Raw genomic sequence first — 18,267 nt, 5'->3', positions numbered from 1 at the left:
ATGTAACACATAAATTTGAAAATATTTACGATTTTATCTGCAATCTGTTGCGGCGTACGAAGTATCTGGGCTACAAGAACAGGGTGTCATCTACTACACTTTTAATGAGAGATGCCACACAGAAGAAAACTGCAGGCATTGATGTCTACCCCTATAGTAAAAGAACTGTGTGGAGATAGTTACAAAGCAAAGGTTTCTCAGATAAGATCGTAAAACAAAAAAATGGCCAGAACACAAGCGAGCAACATCACTGCATGGAGATAATTGTATACTGAACAAATAAGAGCCCTATGGCTGAAAGGTTACAGTGATGTTTATTTGGACGAGACGTGACACAATAGTAACATGTCAGATGAAACATTGCACCAACTCCGACAAATGTATTCTGGTTGGACTTGACTAGGTAGTTAGCATTTTTAGGAAGGTGAAAATCATGCAGAAATGATGCGAAATAATATTTAATGTAGATGAGAGGACAGAGGTTTCCTTTATGCTTGGCATGGACACACCAACCCACCTCTAAAAATATTCTCACATACAAAATAAATAAAACCAGTACTATTTCAATCTCTGAGATGTGGCCGTTTTCTGTTTCTCTTTGGTGCAGGGCAGTTTATTTTGTCTCTGGCAGAGCTTGCATTATGCGTTGCCCACTGCTAGCACATTCCACAAAAATAATGAAACCACAAAATTTGAAAGTGATTATCATAAAATCATATTACAGTAGAACCTTGATTATACGTTCACGGAAACTACGTTTTCCTCTATTATTTGTTCAAATTACGTAGTCCCGCGATCATCCAAATTAAATAACGTTGAAAATATCCCGCATTATCCGTTCCTCGAAAAAACGATTTCCTGTACAACCATCCAGAAATTTCAGTCCCATCAACGCTAAATCCGCGATCACATGTTTTTCAAGAAACTGTACTTACGAAAGGACGGCTACGGCATACTTACGGATCTTGGTGTTAACAACCCGCCATTGCGGTAATTTGAGGAAGTACTATACCGAAAAAGTGATCGGTGGTGAACTTGCATAAGGGACCGTCTTCACATCGCATTTGGGTGGTATTGTTTAGAGAATCGAAGTCATAAAGCAGAGAGTGTCCACAATAATTGGAAGGAGACAAAGTGCATTTTGACAGCTCTACTTGAAGACGGAATGAGTTTCGTCAAATGTTCGTACTTGCAAAATGCCTACATTATGTCCAGGGTTAGATGTTTATTTATTTTTTTCCTACTTTCTTCCAGTGTATCGCCGAACAGGTTTATGGCACTTCCCTCAGTGCACTATGTAGCCACTGAGCTTTCAGGCAGGAAATAAAATTGCTTATTTTAAGTAACACAAATTTAGTATTTTAATATTATCGTGTAAGATTATGTTACAAGTAATGAAAATCATTGCAAATCCGTATTGAAAGTAATCCTATGATAAATGTAGGAAATTTATTTCTCTTCCACCTAATCAATACAACTGAATATGTTTCAGTTAGAGTTAAATCCTCATGAAAATAAGAATTGATACATGTTTCACCATTTCCTATGGGGCATCGTCAGCTGTATCATTACCTCAAACCATATCAGGTACCTGGTTAAAATTGACCTAAAATCTACTACAAAATTGAAGACATTAAAAAACTTCCAAACCATATCAGGTGTCTGTCTGTCTGTTAGGTCATCAGCCCAGAGGCTGGTTGGATCCTCAAATAGCACCACCAAAGGTTATGCGGTTATAAAGAAACCGCAAAAACCAATGGCAGCACCAAAATGAGGCGTACTAGGCAAGAGGAGGAGTGAGGTAGTTTGCCATTGCTTTCCTCAGTGGGTCTGAAAGTGCTATTGCAGCACGACTGACCCTATGAGCAACACCTTTCATAACACTCAGATGCACTAGTCATCCTCCGAATGTCATTACTCAGCACCACCCATACCCCAGCAGCTTCCATATTGTCACAGCCATGGATGAGACTGGGACTTCAGTGAAAGCTACACTTTACTCTGGCCTGTGCCAAGGAATGGATCCAGCAAGAAATGGCAGCAGGCAAGCATACCAGGTATCTGGTTAAAATTGATCTAAAATCGACTACAAAATTGAATACATTAAAAAACTTCACTTAAAAGAGCCGTCATTACATGAGTAACTTGATTTAGCCTAGGTACAAGTGAAAATTAACAATATTCATGGCCTTGAGCCATGGTCAATGTTGAATATGAATGAAAGTTTTAAAATATTGTTGCAAAATAATAAAAGTGAGTATAGAACAACACAAATGATTATATACAAACTAATAAGGAAATGCATTCCAACACTGTGCCATTTTTCGTAATATTGGACCGTGGCATGTGTACTTGATTTAGTCTTATTCAAAAGTAGCGAATAAGTTCTAATTTTTTTTAAATTTTGTAACTAGCCCAGAAAGACGTTATATTTATGTCGCAGTTCTACTTCAGCACCTATGTTGAACAATTTATTACAGGACAACTTAATGAGGCTGTTGAAATGTCATTAGACCATCTGAACATTTTTCTGGGCTAGTTACAAACTTTTAAAAAATTAGAACTTTTTTGCTATCTTTTGAATAAGACTATATCAAATACACATGCTAAGGTCCAATATTACAAAAAATGGAACAGTATTGGAATGCATTTCCTTATTAGTTTTTATATAATCATTTGTGCGGAAGAAGATGGTCTAATGACATTTTAACAGCCTCATTAAGTTGTTCTCTAATAAATTGTTCAACATAGGTGCTAAAGTACAACTACGACATAAATATAACGTCTTTCTGGGCTAGTTACAAACACATGACACCGTCCAATATCACAAAAAATGGCACAGTGTTGGAATGCATTTCCTTATTAGTTTTTATATAATCATTTGTATTGTTCTATACTCACTTTCATCATTTTGTAACAATATTTTTCATTCATATTCAACACTGACCAAGGCTCAAGGCCATCAATATTGTTAATTTTCACTTGTACCTAAATCAAGTTACTCATATAATGACGGCTTTTTTAAGTGAAGTTTTTAATGTATTCAATTTTGTAGTAGATTTTAGATCAATTTTAACCAGATACCTGATATGGTTTGAGGTAACAATACGGAAAGGGTGAAACGTGTACCAATTCTTATTTTAATGAGGATTTAACTCTAACTTTTAACATATTGAGTTGTATTGAATAGGTGTAAGAGAAATAATAAATGTCTTACATTTATCATAAGATTATGTTATCGAGACTAGAACAGATGTTGCACCTTACGTACATTAAGCCATGGGAGGTTATGGGATTGCCATTTACGGTTTTGGTCCTAATATAAAACTGGAAATTTCACGTTTTTGTGTTAAAATGTTATAAAAACTGCAGTCGTTTTATTTGCACACGTCACATTTAAAAACTTTGTATCATTCCGCACTCGTACCGACATGTACAGCGAGTGTGCTTTCCAAGTGAGCTCAAGGTCGCGAATAACCGTACTTTCGGAAGTTTTTATGATATTTTTTCTCTTTCCAATTTGATTGTGATTAGTGACAGGCAGAGTGAATAATTATAATGCGTTCAAGAACTTGAGAATCAAAACTTGCATTGGAAACCATATTTTCGAGTTCAACATAACCTCTAAAAGTCGATGTAGGCCTAAATTAAGCGTTACAAGATTTCCATAAACTGACTACGAACAGTAGCTTATACCAGTGACCAAATTTCAATGGAAGATTAAAAAAGGGATATTTTGCCATCATGTTGGGCGCTTTTGTATCCAATGCACTTTATTTTATTAGATTAGAGAATTGCAAAATCTTGTGGTCGATTGTTGTTTGACTCGGTGTAATTAGGTTTTTCGAACAGTTTGATTGATCGAATTTGCTGAACTGAAAGAAGTTTTCAGAGGAAACTGACGAAGTTTCCCCGGTAAAACTGAATGTGAAGTTTCGAGATTTTTAAGTCGCGTACCGGTAATTAATATTTGAAGTCGGCCCCGCGGTCGAACTTGCCTGCCTCTCATCCGGAGGGCCCGGGTTCGATTCCTGGCCTGGTCAGGCATTTTTACCTGGATAATAGAGTTGGTTCCAGGTTCACTCATTCTACGATTACCTTTAATTGAGGCGCTATTTAATGGTGAGACGGCGAGCCCGGTCTAGAGAGCCAGGAATAACGGCCGAGAGGAATCATCACACTGACCATGCGTACCTCATAATCTGCAGGCCTTCATACTGAGCAGCGGTCGCTTGGTAGGTCGAAGGCCCATTAGGGCTGTAGTTTGGTTTGGTTTAGGGGTGTTTGTAAGATTATAAGTATTCATATTTATTTTCTGTGATGTTTAGCCAAATTGTTGATGGTTCATTCATTCCCGGATTTTCCATTTTCTGGTGTTGTACTTTTTTTTCCGTGGACCCTCCAAAAACGGAGAATCAAGGTTCCACTGTATCTCATGTTTTTGTCACTAACCAATGGTCTTCACACTAACCAATGGTGTTGTCACTATCCAATATTATCTCAGGGGATACTAGAGCAGTGTAGGCCATTTCGCAAGTCTAACCTGGGGGCTCACGCTCCCAAATCTCCTTTGTTTGTTCCCAGCCCAATAGATTTGTCACTACCCAGACCTAACAAATCCAGGCCAAGGGTCTTCTCATTAGCTGGATCTAACCAATCCAATCCAAACCAAGCAATGGTCTTGTCACTAGCAAGTCCTAAGTTCATAAGTTCATAAGTTGCATGCTGTGATATTGCGTAAGCTGTGCCATATTGATTCGTAATCTCTCTTTTGCGAACTGGTAAATACGTTTTACTCTGCACTGAACCCAATTATAACACAAAGGGCAACAGAATTGAGACACTATACAATAAGGGACGCTTTGGTTTCATCCACGATGCCTTATTTTTTAACCACAAGAAGTTGGCAAAAGCACCTGCAGACTACCATGGTAGAGTGTTATCCAGGCATTAGATTCAGGCAGATGTTGAGGAAAGTAGAAGAGGAGGAAGAGGGAAAGGAGAAGGTGGTAGTGTTTCACGTTGGTAAAAACAAAGTAAGGCAAGCAGGTATAAGTACCAACATAGATGAGGATGTGTGGGATCTGGTAAATGCAGCACAGGTGTAGTTTAAGGAAGCGGAGATTGTTATTAGTGGAATACTGTGTGGAAGGTGATTGGGGATTTAAATGAGACTATGGAGTGGGCATGTAGGAAACGGAGTGAGATTTCTAGATCCTAATGGGTAGGTAGGCTTTTTACGACAACCTCGCAAACGTGTAAAGGACTTGAGAATTGGTTCATGGAATGTTTTAACTCTTTACCAAGCTGGAAACCTAAGAAAGTTGCTCAATCAGCTGGATGAGTACCGACTTGATATTACTGCTATTCAAGAAGTGAGACGGATTGGTGAAGGAGTGATACAGAGAAAAAATTACAGCATATTCTATAGCTGCTACATGAAGGATCACATGTTTGGTACAGGTTTTATTGTCAACAAGGAGATAAAACACCTTATGGATTTTTGGGCAAAATCACATAGATTGTGCACTTAGAATTAAAGGGAAGTACTTCAATTACAGTCTTATCTGTGCATATGCTCCAACTGAAGAGAAAAGCGACGAAGATAAAGATTCATTTTACGATGAATTGGATGAAATTTATAATGATACAGACCTTGTATTGGAAAATATAGCTTGCATGATATTTCTAATGATAATGGAATCAGGCTTATACATTTTGCATTCTCGAGAAATATGGTAGTGGGAAGTACAACTTTTAATCACAAGGCCATACATGAAATGTAATGGAAGTCTCCAGATGGAAGTACTTTTAACCAAATTGACCTCCTCCTAGTAGATGCAAGACACTTCTCTAACTTGATGTATGTTAGAAGTTATAGGGGGGGCCAATATTGACTCTGACCTTGTGGTAGCAACAATTAGAAGCTGAATATCTATTGCAAGAAAAGTACAGGATCCAATGCAAGAATGTTCAACAATGCTCGGCTGAAGGAACCCGAAAATTCTCTTAGATATGCTAGCTTGCTCAATGCGGCCCTGACCAATTTGCCTAATAGTGAGAGTATTGACGAAATCTGGAAGAATCTTAAAGACGCACTATTAAAAACTGCAAATGAAGTTTTAGGAAGGGAAGAGAAAGTCTGGCACAACAATTGGTTTGATGAAGAGTGTGCACAAGCAACAACCTTTAAAAATGAAGCATACAAGAGAATGCAACAGAGGAACCACACCCGAAAAGCAGTGGAAGAGTACAGAACTTACAGAAGAGAAGAAAAGAGATTGCACAAGAAGAAAAAGCGACAGTATGAGAGGAAAGAATTAGAAGAAAAGGAACGGTTGAGAGGGATGAATGTGTGAGAGCTTTCTATCAGAAGTTAAATAAAAGTCGTAAGGATTTCCAGCCTAGAACAAGTTTGTGTAGAGATAAAGATGGTATAATAAAGGCAGTGAGGAAACAATACTAGAAAGATGGGCCCAATATTTTGATGAACTGTTGAATGAAAGTCCAGGTGATAACCAAGTAACCTTACCTCCTGTAAATACAAGAAAATCAGACATAGAAGTACCGATATCTACTATTGAGGAAGTTGAGCTTGGCATTAAGAAGTTAAAAAATAACAAAGCCCTGGGAATGGATTTAATACAATCAGAGCTTGTGAAAAATGCTGGAAAAGAATTTGTTAAACACTTTCACAAACTAGTGGCCAAGATATGGGTAGCTGAAACAATCCCTGATGAATGGAATGTAGGTTCATCTGCCCGATACATAAGAAAGGAGATATAATAATAATAATAATAATAATAATAATAATAATGTTAATTGTTTTACGTCCCACTAACTACTTTTTTTTAAGGTCTTCGGAGACGCCGAGGTGCCGGAATTTAGTCCCGCAGGAGTTCTTTTACGTGCCAGTAAATCTACCGACATGGGGCTGTCATATTTGAGCACCTTCAAATACTACCGGACTGAGCCAGGATCGAACCTGCCAAGTTGGGGTTAGAAGGCCAGCGCCTTAACCGTCTGAGCCACTCAGTCCGGCAAAGGAGATATCATGATGTGTTCTAACTATAGAGGTATCTGCTTATTATCCATTGCTTATAAAATATTTTCCAATATTCTCCTTAGCAGATTGGTGCCTTACGTGGAAAATGCGGTTGTGACTATCAATGCGGATTTCACCAAGGAAGATCTACTATTGATCAGATCTTCACAATTCGCCAGATACTTGAAAAATGTAAAGAATTTGGAATTGATTCACACCATCTCTTCATTGACTTCAGATCAACCTATGACAGCATTGATACGAAGTAATCTCTATGTAGCATGGAAGAGTTTGAGATCCCTAAGAACTTGATCGCCCTTGTGAAAGCGACCATGGAAAATACTCGAAATCAAATTAAGATCCAGAATATGTTATCAAGTCCTGTAACGACCAAGAACAGAGTTGGGCAAGGAGATTCATTATCATGCCTTTTGTTCAATATAGCTTTGGAGAAAGTTGTTAGAGATGCAAGTATCAACACAAGGGGAACAATCTTATATAAATCAGTTCAAATTTTGGCATATGCAGATGATATTGATTTAATCGCAAGAACACCAAGAGCACTGAAGGAAGCTTTCTTTCACAAGCCTTGAAAAAGCAGCAAGAAAGATGAAATTACAGATTAATGAAGGAAAAGTACATGCCCGTAACCAAGAAAGACTACCCTAGTTGGTCTACATTCATAGAAATTGGCTCATATAAGTTTGATGTTGTGCGTACCGTAGCTTTAACTACCTTGGATCAGAAGTTAATTCCAAGAACAATGTTAGTTCTGAAATCCAAAAACGTATACTGTCTGGCCTCAGAAAATATCTGAAGTCTAAGCTGCTGTTCAGGAAAACTACTAAAGTCCTGATGTATAAAGTTTTAGTAAAGCCTGTATTAACATATGGTGCTGAGACCTGGACACACTCAAAATCTGATAAAAGACAGCTCGGTATATTTGAAAGAAGGATTTTGAGGCAAATTTTTGGGTCAGTGGAAGAAAATGGTGTCTAGAGAAGAAGATATAATCATGAATTGTATAATTTATATAACGAACCAAACATTGTTAACTGTATAAAGATCAGAAGGTTGGAGTGGGCAGGACATGTACTGCGTGCTAATGACAGAATGATAAAGAAGATATTTAGTGCAGTGCCAGAAGGAAGCAGGAAAGTTAGCAGACCAAAGTTAAGGTGGGAAGAAGGGGTGAGAGAGGATGTAAAGATAATTGGAATCAAGAATTGGAGGAGCTCTGCACTTAACAGGAAAGAATGGATAAAAACTTCAGAAGGCCAAGGCCCACAAAGGCCTGTCGTGCCAGTGATAATGATGAATGGGTAGGTAAGAGATAGGGATCTGCAATCAGATGGCCTTCGCTTAAACCGCAGTGGTACGTATAAGTTAGGAAATTTGTTTAGAAGGGTTATAGGGATGTACATTCAGGAAAACAGGGAGGTCTAGGGAGCAGTGATAAGGGTATAGGGATCTGGAAATCAAGTAGGGATGACATAAAAATGTTAGTGTAGAACTGAAGAAGTACTGTAAAGAAAGGAATAGTTAATTTAATAGATATACACTTACCAGATATTGTAATAGGCATTGAATCACGGCTGAGAAATGATATAATGGATGTAGAAATTTTCTCACGGAACTGGAGTGTTTATCGTAGAGATAGGATAGAAATGGTACGAGGAGGAGTATTCATCGTAGTGAAAGAAAAATTTGTAAGCTACGAAAAAATTAAAGATGACAAACATGAAATTCTAGGTGTAAGGCTCATCTCTAAATAGCCAACTTGATGTTTTTGGAGTGTACAGACCGGGAAAGGGTAGCGCTGATACCGATTCAGAATTATTTGACAAGATAATCAGCTATGTGGGAAACGATATGGAAAGGAATGTGATTGTAGCAGGTGATCTCAATTTACCAAATGTCAATTGGGAAGGTAATGCGAATGACAGGAAGCTGTTCTTTTTTTTTTTTTTTTTTTGCTAGGGGCTTTACGTCCCGCCGACACAGATAGGTCTTATGGCGACGATGGGATAGGAAAGGCCTAGGAGTTGGAAGGAAGCGGCCATGGTCTTAATTAATGTACAGCCCCAGCATTTGCCTGGTATGAAAATGGGAAACCACGGAAAACCATTTTCAGGGCTGCCGATAGTGGGATTCAAACCTACTATCTCCCGGATGCAAGCTCACAGCCGCGCGCCTCTACGCGCACGGCCAACTCGCCCGGTATGACAGGAAGCATGAACAACAAATGGCAAATAAGTTAATGTGGGAAAGACAGCTGATTCAGAAAGTAATGGAACCAACTACAGGGAAGAATATTCTAGACATAGTGCTGGTAAACCCAGATGAGCTCTATAGGGAAACCGAAGTAATAGTTGGTATTAGTGATCATGAAGCTTTGTCATACTTAAAAATAAATGTGATAGAAAGGAAGGTCTTAAAACTAGGACTATTATGCAGTACCATATGGCTGATAAAACAGGCATGAGGGAGTTTTTGAAAAGTAACTATGATCGGTGGAAAATGGTAAATAAAAACGTAAACAGACTCTGGGGTGGGTTTAAAGCAATTGTTGAGGAATATGAAAACAGGTTTGTAGCTTTAAAGGTAGTAAGGAATGGCAAAGACCCACTATACATTAACACAGAAGTAAAGAGACTAAGAAGGATATGCAAGCTGGAAAGAAATAGAGTTATAGTTGGGCCCACAAGAGTTGAAGTCTGACATTTGAGTGGTGAAAGCAGTAACTACGAAATACGCTGCGTTGCCATAGTTAAGCATATCACCCTTTAATACTGGCCGAGTATTAAATCAACTATGTTGGCCTAATGCGATTCAATAAACTTTGACCTGTTCCTTAGCTCATGCTAATAATCCTGGCATTTAAGACAGAACATGTCATTGCCGATAAATATGAGATTTCATATTAACTAAACTGACAATAACCTCAACAAACGTGCATGTTAAATAGAGATTAGAACTTTACAACTAGCCACTGATTTACTTTTTAAAAAAACTAACAAAACAATATTCAGAAAATGACACTTAAAATATTACAAAACCAGCAACAACTAACACAGCTATCACAGTACTACTCCGAATAATACCACAAAAGCGACTGAGAAGAAAGCGAACCCACGTGGCGATAACATCCTTTAAATGTGGGATCTCTGTTATCGTTGCCATAGAAACAGGCCATTTTCGAGCAGCGTTAGTCAGCTTTTTCTCACCGGTGGCACTAAACGTCAGACTTCAAATCTCATGGGCCCAACTTTAGAAATGCCTGTGGAAGGAGAAATTGAACGAATCTAGGAAATTGAATCTAGTAAAGGAGTCAGCGAAGGATAACATGATCGCAAGCATAATTGGCAGTCATACAAATTTTAGTGAAAAACAGAAGGGTATGTATAGGGACTTTACGGCAGAAACACGTTCCAAGAAGGACACTGCAGGAATCATTAATGAACAGTCCGCCTCCGTAGCGTAACGGTTAGTGTTATTAGCTGCCGTCCTCGGGGGCCCGGGTTCGATTCCCAGTACTGTCAGAAATTTAAGAATGGCAGGAGGGCTGGTTGAAATGGTACGTGCAGCTCACCTCCAATGGGGGTGTGCCTAAAAAGAGCTGCACCACCTCAGGATGAGGACACGAGTTTATTTATTATTTATTAATGAACAAGGAGAGTGTGTATGTTAGGATCTTCAAAAGGCAGAAGTATTCAGCCAGCAGTATGTAAAGATTGTTGGTTACAAGGATAATGTCCAGATAGACAACGTGACGTGACTAATACTAAAGAAAATTAAAATTTACCTATGATGACATTTACAATAAGATGCAAAAGTTGAAAACTAGAAAAGCAGCTGGAATTCATAAGATTTCTGGGGATATACGGACCACATAGAGCTGAAAATTACAGGCCAGTCAGTTTGACATGTTTGCATGTAAACTTTGGGAAAGCAAACCGGACACCAGTGGGATCCGAACCCACAACCTCCCACTTTATTTACAGTCCCATTTATGCGATTACCCCAATGAAGATCTTTCCTTATTATAACATGTAGGTATTTACAATGATCTCCAGTGTCCAGCTGGGCACTTTTGTTCTGTACTTAAAATCTATTAAACACATACTAAATGTACATAACACGACCTAACAGGTTGAAAGTCGATTTTGATTACAATGCGGTCGTGAAAATTCAATATTCACTAATAATAAGATACAAGATTGTGAGCAACTGCAAAATGACCTAGATAATGTTGTGAGATTGACAGTAGGTAACGGTATAGTGATAAACAGGGTTAAATGTCAGGTTGTGATTTTCACAGATAGGAAAAGAACTGTCAGTTTTAATTACTGTGTTGATGGCATGATCATTGTGGTGGTGATGATGATGATGCTTGTTTAAAGGGGCCAAACTGGGGATCATTGTAAATACCTGCATGTTAATATAAGGAAAGATCTTCATTGGGGTAATCACATAAATGGGACTGTAAATAAAGTATACAGATCTCTGCACATGGTTATGAGGGTATTTAGGGGTTGTAGTGAGGTTGTAAAGGAGACGGCATTTAAATCTCTGATAAGACCCCAACTAGAGTATGGTTCCAGTATAAGGGACCCTCACCAGGACTACTTGATTCAAGAACTTGAAAAAATCCAAAGAAAAGCAGCTCAATTTGTTCTGGGTAATTTCCAACACAAGAGTAGCATTACAAATATTTTGCAAAGTTTGGACTGGGAAGACTTGGGAGAAAGGACACTATCTGCTCGACTAAGTGGTATGTTCTGAGCTGTCAGTGGAGAGATGGTGTGGAAAAACATTAGATTAATAAGTTTGAGTGGTGTCTTTAAAAGTAGGAAAGATCAAAATATGAAGATAAAATTAAAATTCAAGAGGACATACTGGGGCAAATATTCGTTTATAGGAAGGGGAGTGTCTGGCCAGTTAATCTGCTATGGTAATGGAGTAAACCATACAGCCAGTGTCTCCACGCCGAGTGTTCGATGGCGGTAAATAGCCTAACCCACTATAAGGACCAACGGCTAAGGGTGGAAGAGTCCTTATAGAAGGGAAATGGGCCCTCAGTGGAGGAAATGCCACTGAAACCCCATATTAACTGTAGCGTCTGTACTCCAGAGGAGCGGCTACAAAAGGCATCTGTTCTCCATGTTAGGAGTGGTCTACAAGTTTCGGCTGGCGGTAGCTCTAAAATGCCTTTGGGAGTTGCGAACCCTTTGTAATAAAAGCCTATACGATAAGTACTGAAGCCTCAGAAATGCAAGGCGTTCCCCACAAGTGACATGCAATTCTTGTGATGCTGAGAGAAATGTGAGAAATGGGCGACCAGAAACCAAATACATCAAGATAGCGACCATCAATGTAGTGGCACTAACAGGGAAAATGGAAGAAATTGTAGATTTTATGGTTGACAAAGATGCATGCTGGGAATCAGTGAGACCAAATGGAAAGGAAAAGGTGAGAGGAAACTGAAGAAAGAATACACCTTATACTATAGTGGAGGAAGAGAAGCCAAAAATGGTGTAGGTCTCATAATTAGAAAAAAACCTAAAGGAATACCTAGAATTGGTGGAAAACATAAATAACACGTTAATTAAGATCAGAATGAGATTTGAAACTGGTGTTACAGATATAATTCAAGGGTATGATTCACAAATGGGAAATACGGATACAGATCTACAGGAATACCTTGAATATCTGGAAGGCCATATACAGGACAAACAAGTTGTGATCATAGGAGACATGAATGCCCAAGTAGGTCAGGAAAGAAAAGGAGATGAAGAGATTATAGGTCCATTTGGATATGGGAAGAGAAACAAGGCTGGAGATATTTTGGTAGACTTTTGTAGAAGAAATGAGCTGATCACTCGTAATAGATGGTTTTGAACAGCCAGAAGATAACAAGATATAGTTGGGACAATAAAATCAAAACTCTGATAATTACATTTTGGTCGAGAAAGGTTGTTGGTAGATGTAACAACCCTGCCAAGTGAATCTTTCGAAGATCACAGAGATGTGACAGCTGAGTTAAAGATGGGAAATATACAAAAGACGACTGAGATAAGGCAAAGAAAGCCAAGGGTGTGGAAATTGCACATTAAAACAAGTATACCTATGGAAGACATCGGAAGGGTTGAAGAAGAATGGGCATACTTTAAAACATCATGGTGGAGTCTGCAGGAAAGACCTGTGAAAGAGTATCAGGAAGGGAGAAAGATCAAGAAATGCCCTGGAGGAATGACAGGGTAAAAGATATAGTTAAAGGGAAAAAAACAAGCTTGGAAAAGATGGCTGAGAAACATAACAACAGAATGCGAAAAAGAATACAGGCACTGCAAGAAGGAGTGCTCCAAGGTGGTTCAAGAAGAGAAAAAGAAATGCTGGCAAAAATTCACTGAATCTCTGGAAGAAGATACAACCAGAAGCAAAAAATCTTATTCCAGTGGGTTAAAAAGAAGAAACACCCAGGTGAAGATGCTAACTTCATTAAAAATGAACAGTAAGAAGTGATGACACAGAAGCAGGATATATTGCAGAGGTGGGGAAAATACTTTGAACAGCTTTACAACGTGCAAAATACCTCAGTACAAGGAGAAATCGAAGAACCAGATTTAGTGCAGATGGAAGATAAGGAAAACGAGGTGTCCATGGCAGAGATTGAGAGGGCCACTAAAAGAATGAAATGAAGCATAGCAGCTGGAATTGACGAGGTCACCATAGAAATGATAATAGCTGCAGGGGTAGTTGGTCTACAATGGTTGTATAGACTCTTCAGAGTGATATAGAGAGAAAAAAATGTTCCAAAAGGGTGGATGAAAAGGGTCATTATACCAATTTTCAACAAAGGAGACAGGAAGCAATGTGAAAATTACAGAGGAGTGACACTGATACCTCATACAGCTAAGATCCTTGAAAGAATCTTGGATAAATGAATAAGAGACAGAGTAGAGGGAAAATTGGCAGAACACCAGTATGGATTTAGAAGAGGCATTGACCCAATATTTACATTTACGTTTCTAGATATTGAAAAGGCATATGATAGTGTCCCAAGGAATTTAGTATGGAAAACATTGACAGAGGCACAGACTGGGAATAAACAATGCAGATGGTAATAGCATTGTATCAAAATTGCAAAAGCTGTGTTAGAACCAAAGTGGGTCAAACTGAATGGTTCAGAGTTGAGACAGGCTTAAGACAGGGAAGTGTATAGTCTCCCTTATTCTTCATTATCATCATGGATAGAATTCTACATAATATCAAGGAGAAGATGATGGGCAAACAAGTAAAGTCTATGCTCTTTGCTGATGACATTGTAGTTTGGGGAGATAATGAAGAGGATGCACAGATACAAGCTGATTTATGGAATGAGGAGATAAGGAATTTTGGAATGAAGATCAGTACTGCAAAAAGCAAGACTGTGATCATGACGAGAGGTAACAGAAAATCCAGGAGAGTTATAAAAATAGGAAATGAACCTCTTGAAGTAGTGAAAAATTTTAAATATTTGGGCAGCATGATGTCACAAGATGGAAATTTGGATGGAGAAATTTATTGAAGAATACAGCAATCTGCAAGTTTCTACCAGTGTGTAAGAGACATTGTATCAAACAAAGATGTGCCAATGAAGTGCAAGAAGGTTTTATACTCGTCCTATTATAAAGCTATACTGGCCTATGCTTCAGCAGGCTGGACGTTGACTAAGCGAAACTAACGTACGATACAAGCAGCTGAAATGAGGTTCTTGAGGAGCATACAGGGAAAGACAAGACGAGACAGAATGCGAAATGAGGAAATAAGAAGCATGGGAGTGTATAAACTTCAAAAAGAGATTGATATAGCAAAGCTAAAGTGGTTTGGACACATGATGAGAATGCCAAGAGAGAGAATACCAAAGAGAACATTAATGGATACAGAGACTAGACAGAGTCCTAGGGGGCAGCTTAGAATGAGATGGAGGAGCTCTGTTGTGGACTGTATTGCAAATAGCAATAAAGTACTAGAAGAGGAATAGTGAAAAGATCGGGTAAGGTGGAGGGCTTTGGTACACTACCCTACCTAGAGAGAATCTGGAAAAGGGAATGGATGAAGATGAGAAGAAGGAAGGGGAGTTAGGGATTGGAATAACTTACCAAGGGAGATGTTTAATAAATTTCCAAATTCTTTGCAATTATTTAAGAAAAGGCTAGGAAAACAGCACATAGGGAATCTGCCACCTGGGCGACTCCCCTAAATGCAGATCAGTAGTGACTGATTGATGCAATGTGATCTACAATTTTCGAAGAATGGTTCAAAAAGTCGTTTTTAAAAATGCTATACAGGAACCAACTATAATAAACTGTGACAATGCAACTTACAACAGCCACCCCCATAACCCACACCCTAATTCCTCGTGGAGAAAACCTGAAATTCTACATTGTATCCAGCCATAACATTCGCATTCCTAATTCAGTATTGTACTCCCCAGGAGAGCACGCTGCATTGGGCATGGAGGACAATACTTTCTTATTGTTAGTGGCAACCGCTCTCAACGAAACTTGGTACAGACACGATTTACTACCTGGAAAAAATACTGTGAGAGTAAGACACCACTAGCACCCCTACAGGAAGGGTTGATATGTAAAAATAAGGTAAAACGACCAATATTAGTGTCGAATCCATGGTTTTCGGGGTCGCTGAGATTAACTGCGACACTCTGGATGCCGTTCAAGTCAATGTTCAGCCTCTATCGGCGTGGAGGTTGAGAAGGGGTAACAAGAATATGTCCAAAATGACATATTTGTGTTGATTCCACATTTTTACGGGTCCCTAGCATGATTGGTGACAATCCCAGTGACAGCTGAAATCGTGTGCATCAAATCTATTATGCGAGGTGTAAGTACATACAGTTATAACTTACTTTTACTATTTGTTTGAAAAGATCACCTACTTCCCTGACAATCTGGGCTACCACAAGGAAATAGTTTAATGTGAAATTATAATCTCAAACTAAAACTTAAAATTAAACAAATAACAATACGGTAACTCTAAATTTAGAAAAGAGTTCGTAAACTATCAGTCAACATCACAAAACAAAAATCTTTTGAAACAGTTAATACAAATCCTAAAATTAAATATTGAAAGGAAGTGCCTGAGCAAAGCCAGGTACAACAGCTATGCCTAGTTTTACTATAAAAGTAAGGTTACTTTCTTAGGGTGAGTTGGTGGGTCCACAGCAATGGCAATGAACATTTCCTCCTGTATGTCACATGAGGTAAGATTAAAAAGATTCCACATCCCAAGTTATATATTACGCCTATGACCAGAGGGAAAATAATAAAGTTCTACCTGTGTTATTTTCTATTGAATTTCCCCAAGATGGAGATGTTAAGTTCTGGATATGACCTACTCAATTAAAATACCCTATTATTATGCCCAAAATATGTGCAATACTTATGCATATATCCTGTAAATAGGGACAGTAATGTATGGTTATCCTATGATATTGCCAATAATTCAGGGAAATAGGTTGTTATTATTATGGTAACTAATGTAATATCATCTTATTTATCTGACAAAAGAACTACTGGAGAGAAAAAGAGAGTGGAATAGTAACAGTGGCAACAGTTGGAAAATGTTCACCTAACAGTACCTGTCATTCTACATAAGTGGTACGAGGGCAAGGTTCTTACAACATGAAAAACAAAGATGAGGTAGAAATGAAAAGGTTAGCCCAGGATAAGAATGGCATGGATTGCGGCATCAAACCCCTCTATGGACTGATGATACAAACAAACCACTTATGGCTATGTATATCTAAAAGTTAACAGAGTAAGCATGCATACAACATTTTACAAACAAAAATGAGTTCAAAGAAAGAATTTAATCCAAGACCTGCTCAATGGACCAAGGCTCATAACTGGACGACCACCTCTCACACCTCCTTCCAAACGCTCCGCACTTCCCATCAACAACTTTGTTCGTTCCATATACTCCACGTGTGTCTTGAAGAGCTCTGTGTATCGTTCATGAAGTTTTGCATATTCACGTTTTTGTTCTTGTTCCTTCTCTTCCAAACGACATACTGAAAGCAAAAATAATCTCAGAAACTTAACTAGATGTATCCATTACAAATAATATAGCCTATGCTACCATGAACCACATTCAAAGATACTAAGTAGGCCTATACCTTTCCACAGTCACCTACCATGATCGGATGAATTCTTGGCCTTAAGTTCAAGCATCCGTACAATAGACTCAAGACTTTCGATCTTACTAATAAGATCCTTCCTTTCATCTTCACCAGCATCTTCTAGCTCCAATAATTTCTGTAAAATTCATCACAAGCAATTCAATTTGTGACAACATGAATGAAAAAACAACCACACTAGTTGCACCTATCAACCAACAAGGAACAATAAGCATGTCCACAAGTTGAGATGATCAATATAAGAATGAGAAACTCTAAATAATACCTGTTCTGATGTCTTCCTGAGTTGTTTTTCTCGTTCATATTGAGTGACCAGCTGCTCATTGTCCTCTCTTAACAATTCTAATTCCACTTCATGTTCCTGGTTTTCGGTGTACGACAAATCAAGACACTCAAGCACACTCACTACTAACGGCATAAGATTCTTCACAACCTCCTCATCATATTTTATAATCATTTTCTCGAATTCTTGATAAATACTGCCAGCTAAAGATTGTACTTTCTCAGACATAACAACATGAGAATCCTCATGAGTCCCATAAACTGTTTCCTGATCAATTTCCATCATTTTGAATACTTAATAAGATACTGGAGTCGAATAAATAAACACTGCGGTAATTAAATTACTCATCCCTATGTCACTGACAGTCCATTGCCTTCACGTATACGACATCTTACATTTTCACCTGACTGACATTTTAACCAATAAATAAAAAACACTCATATGCTATCTATGCCTGCTAGATGGTTGCGTATCGTAATTTGCCAGTAACAATATGGCAAAATCGCACAAAGACACTGTGCTGTAGTTCAAGCGCAACGCAGTTTACAGCATTGGAGAACTCTACGTGATTCATTTTACCATATTACAGAACTCTCAGCGTGATCACATCGCAACATGATTTCTTAACAGAAATGTAAACATAATAAAAGTTAGAACAGAACAAGTCCAAAGTTTTATCCTTGAAGGATTCCTTCCGCAAATGAATAACAATTAATTGGGTTACCCGTACTTGCGAAC

The 18,267-nt window shown here is 38.4% G+C and overlaps 1 protein-coding gene across 29 annotated transcripts in view; it reads right to left on the bottom strand.

The window, feature by feature from the left end:
• The window catches only part of syd (JNK-interacting protein syd), a 648,626-nt gene extending 630,569 nt beyond the window's left edge, over positions 1 to 18,057 (bottom strand). For 17 of the 29 annotated variants that reach the window (XM_067136843.2, XM_067136845.2, XM_067136848.2 and 14 more), the window contains exons 1-3: positions 17,512 to 18,053; positions 17,244 to 17,364; positions 16,931 to 17,120 (exon numbers count right to left, since the gene is read on the bottom strand). In XM_067136843.2, the coding sequence (XP_066992944.2) occupies positions 16,931 to 17,120; positions 17,244 to 17,364; positions 17,512 to 17,814 (614 nt within the window). In that variant the 5' untranslated portion in view covers positions 17,815 to 18,053. Of the gene's footprint in view, positions 1 to 16,930; positions 17,121 to 17,243; positions 17,365 to 17,511 lie in introns of all 29 variants that reach the window. The other 12 variants (XM_067136844.2, XM_067136862.2, XM_067136854.2 and 9 more) reach the window with 5 other exon arrangements.
• Positions 18,058 to 18,267: the final 210 nt, after the last annotated feature.

Source organism: Anabrus simplex, chromosome 1 (assembly GCF_040414725.1).
Source record: "Anabrus simplex isolate iqAnaSimp1 chromosome 1, ASM4041472v1, whole genome shotgun sequence".
Lineage (NCBI taxonomy): Eukaryota > Metazoa > Arthropoda > Insecta > Orthoptera > Tettigoniidae > Anabrus > Anabrus simplex.
This window is presented reverse-complemented; position numbering and strand designations above follow the sequence as displayed.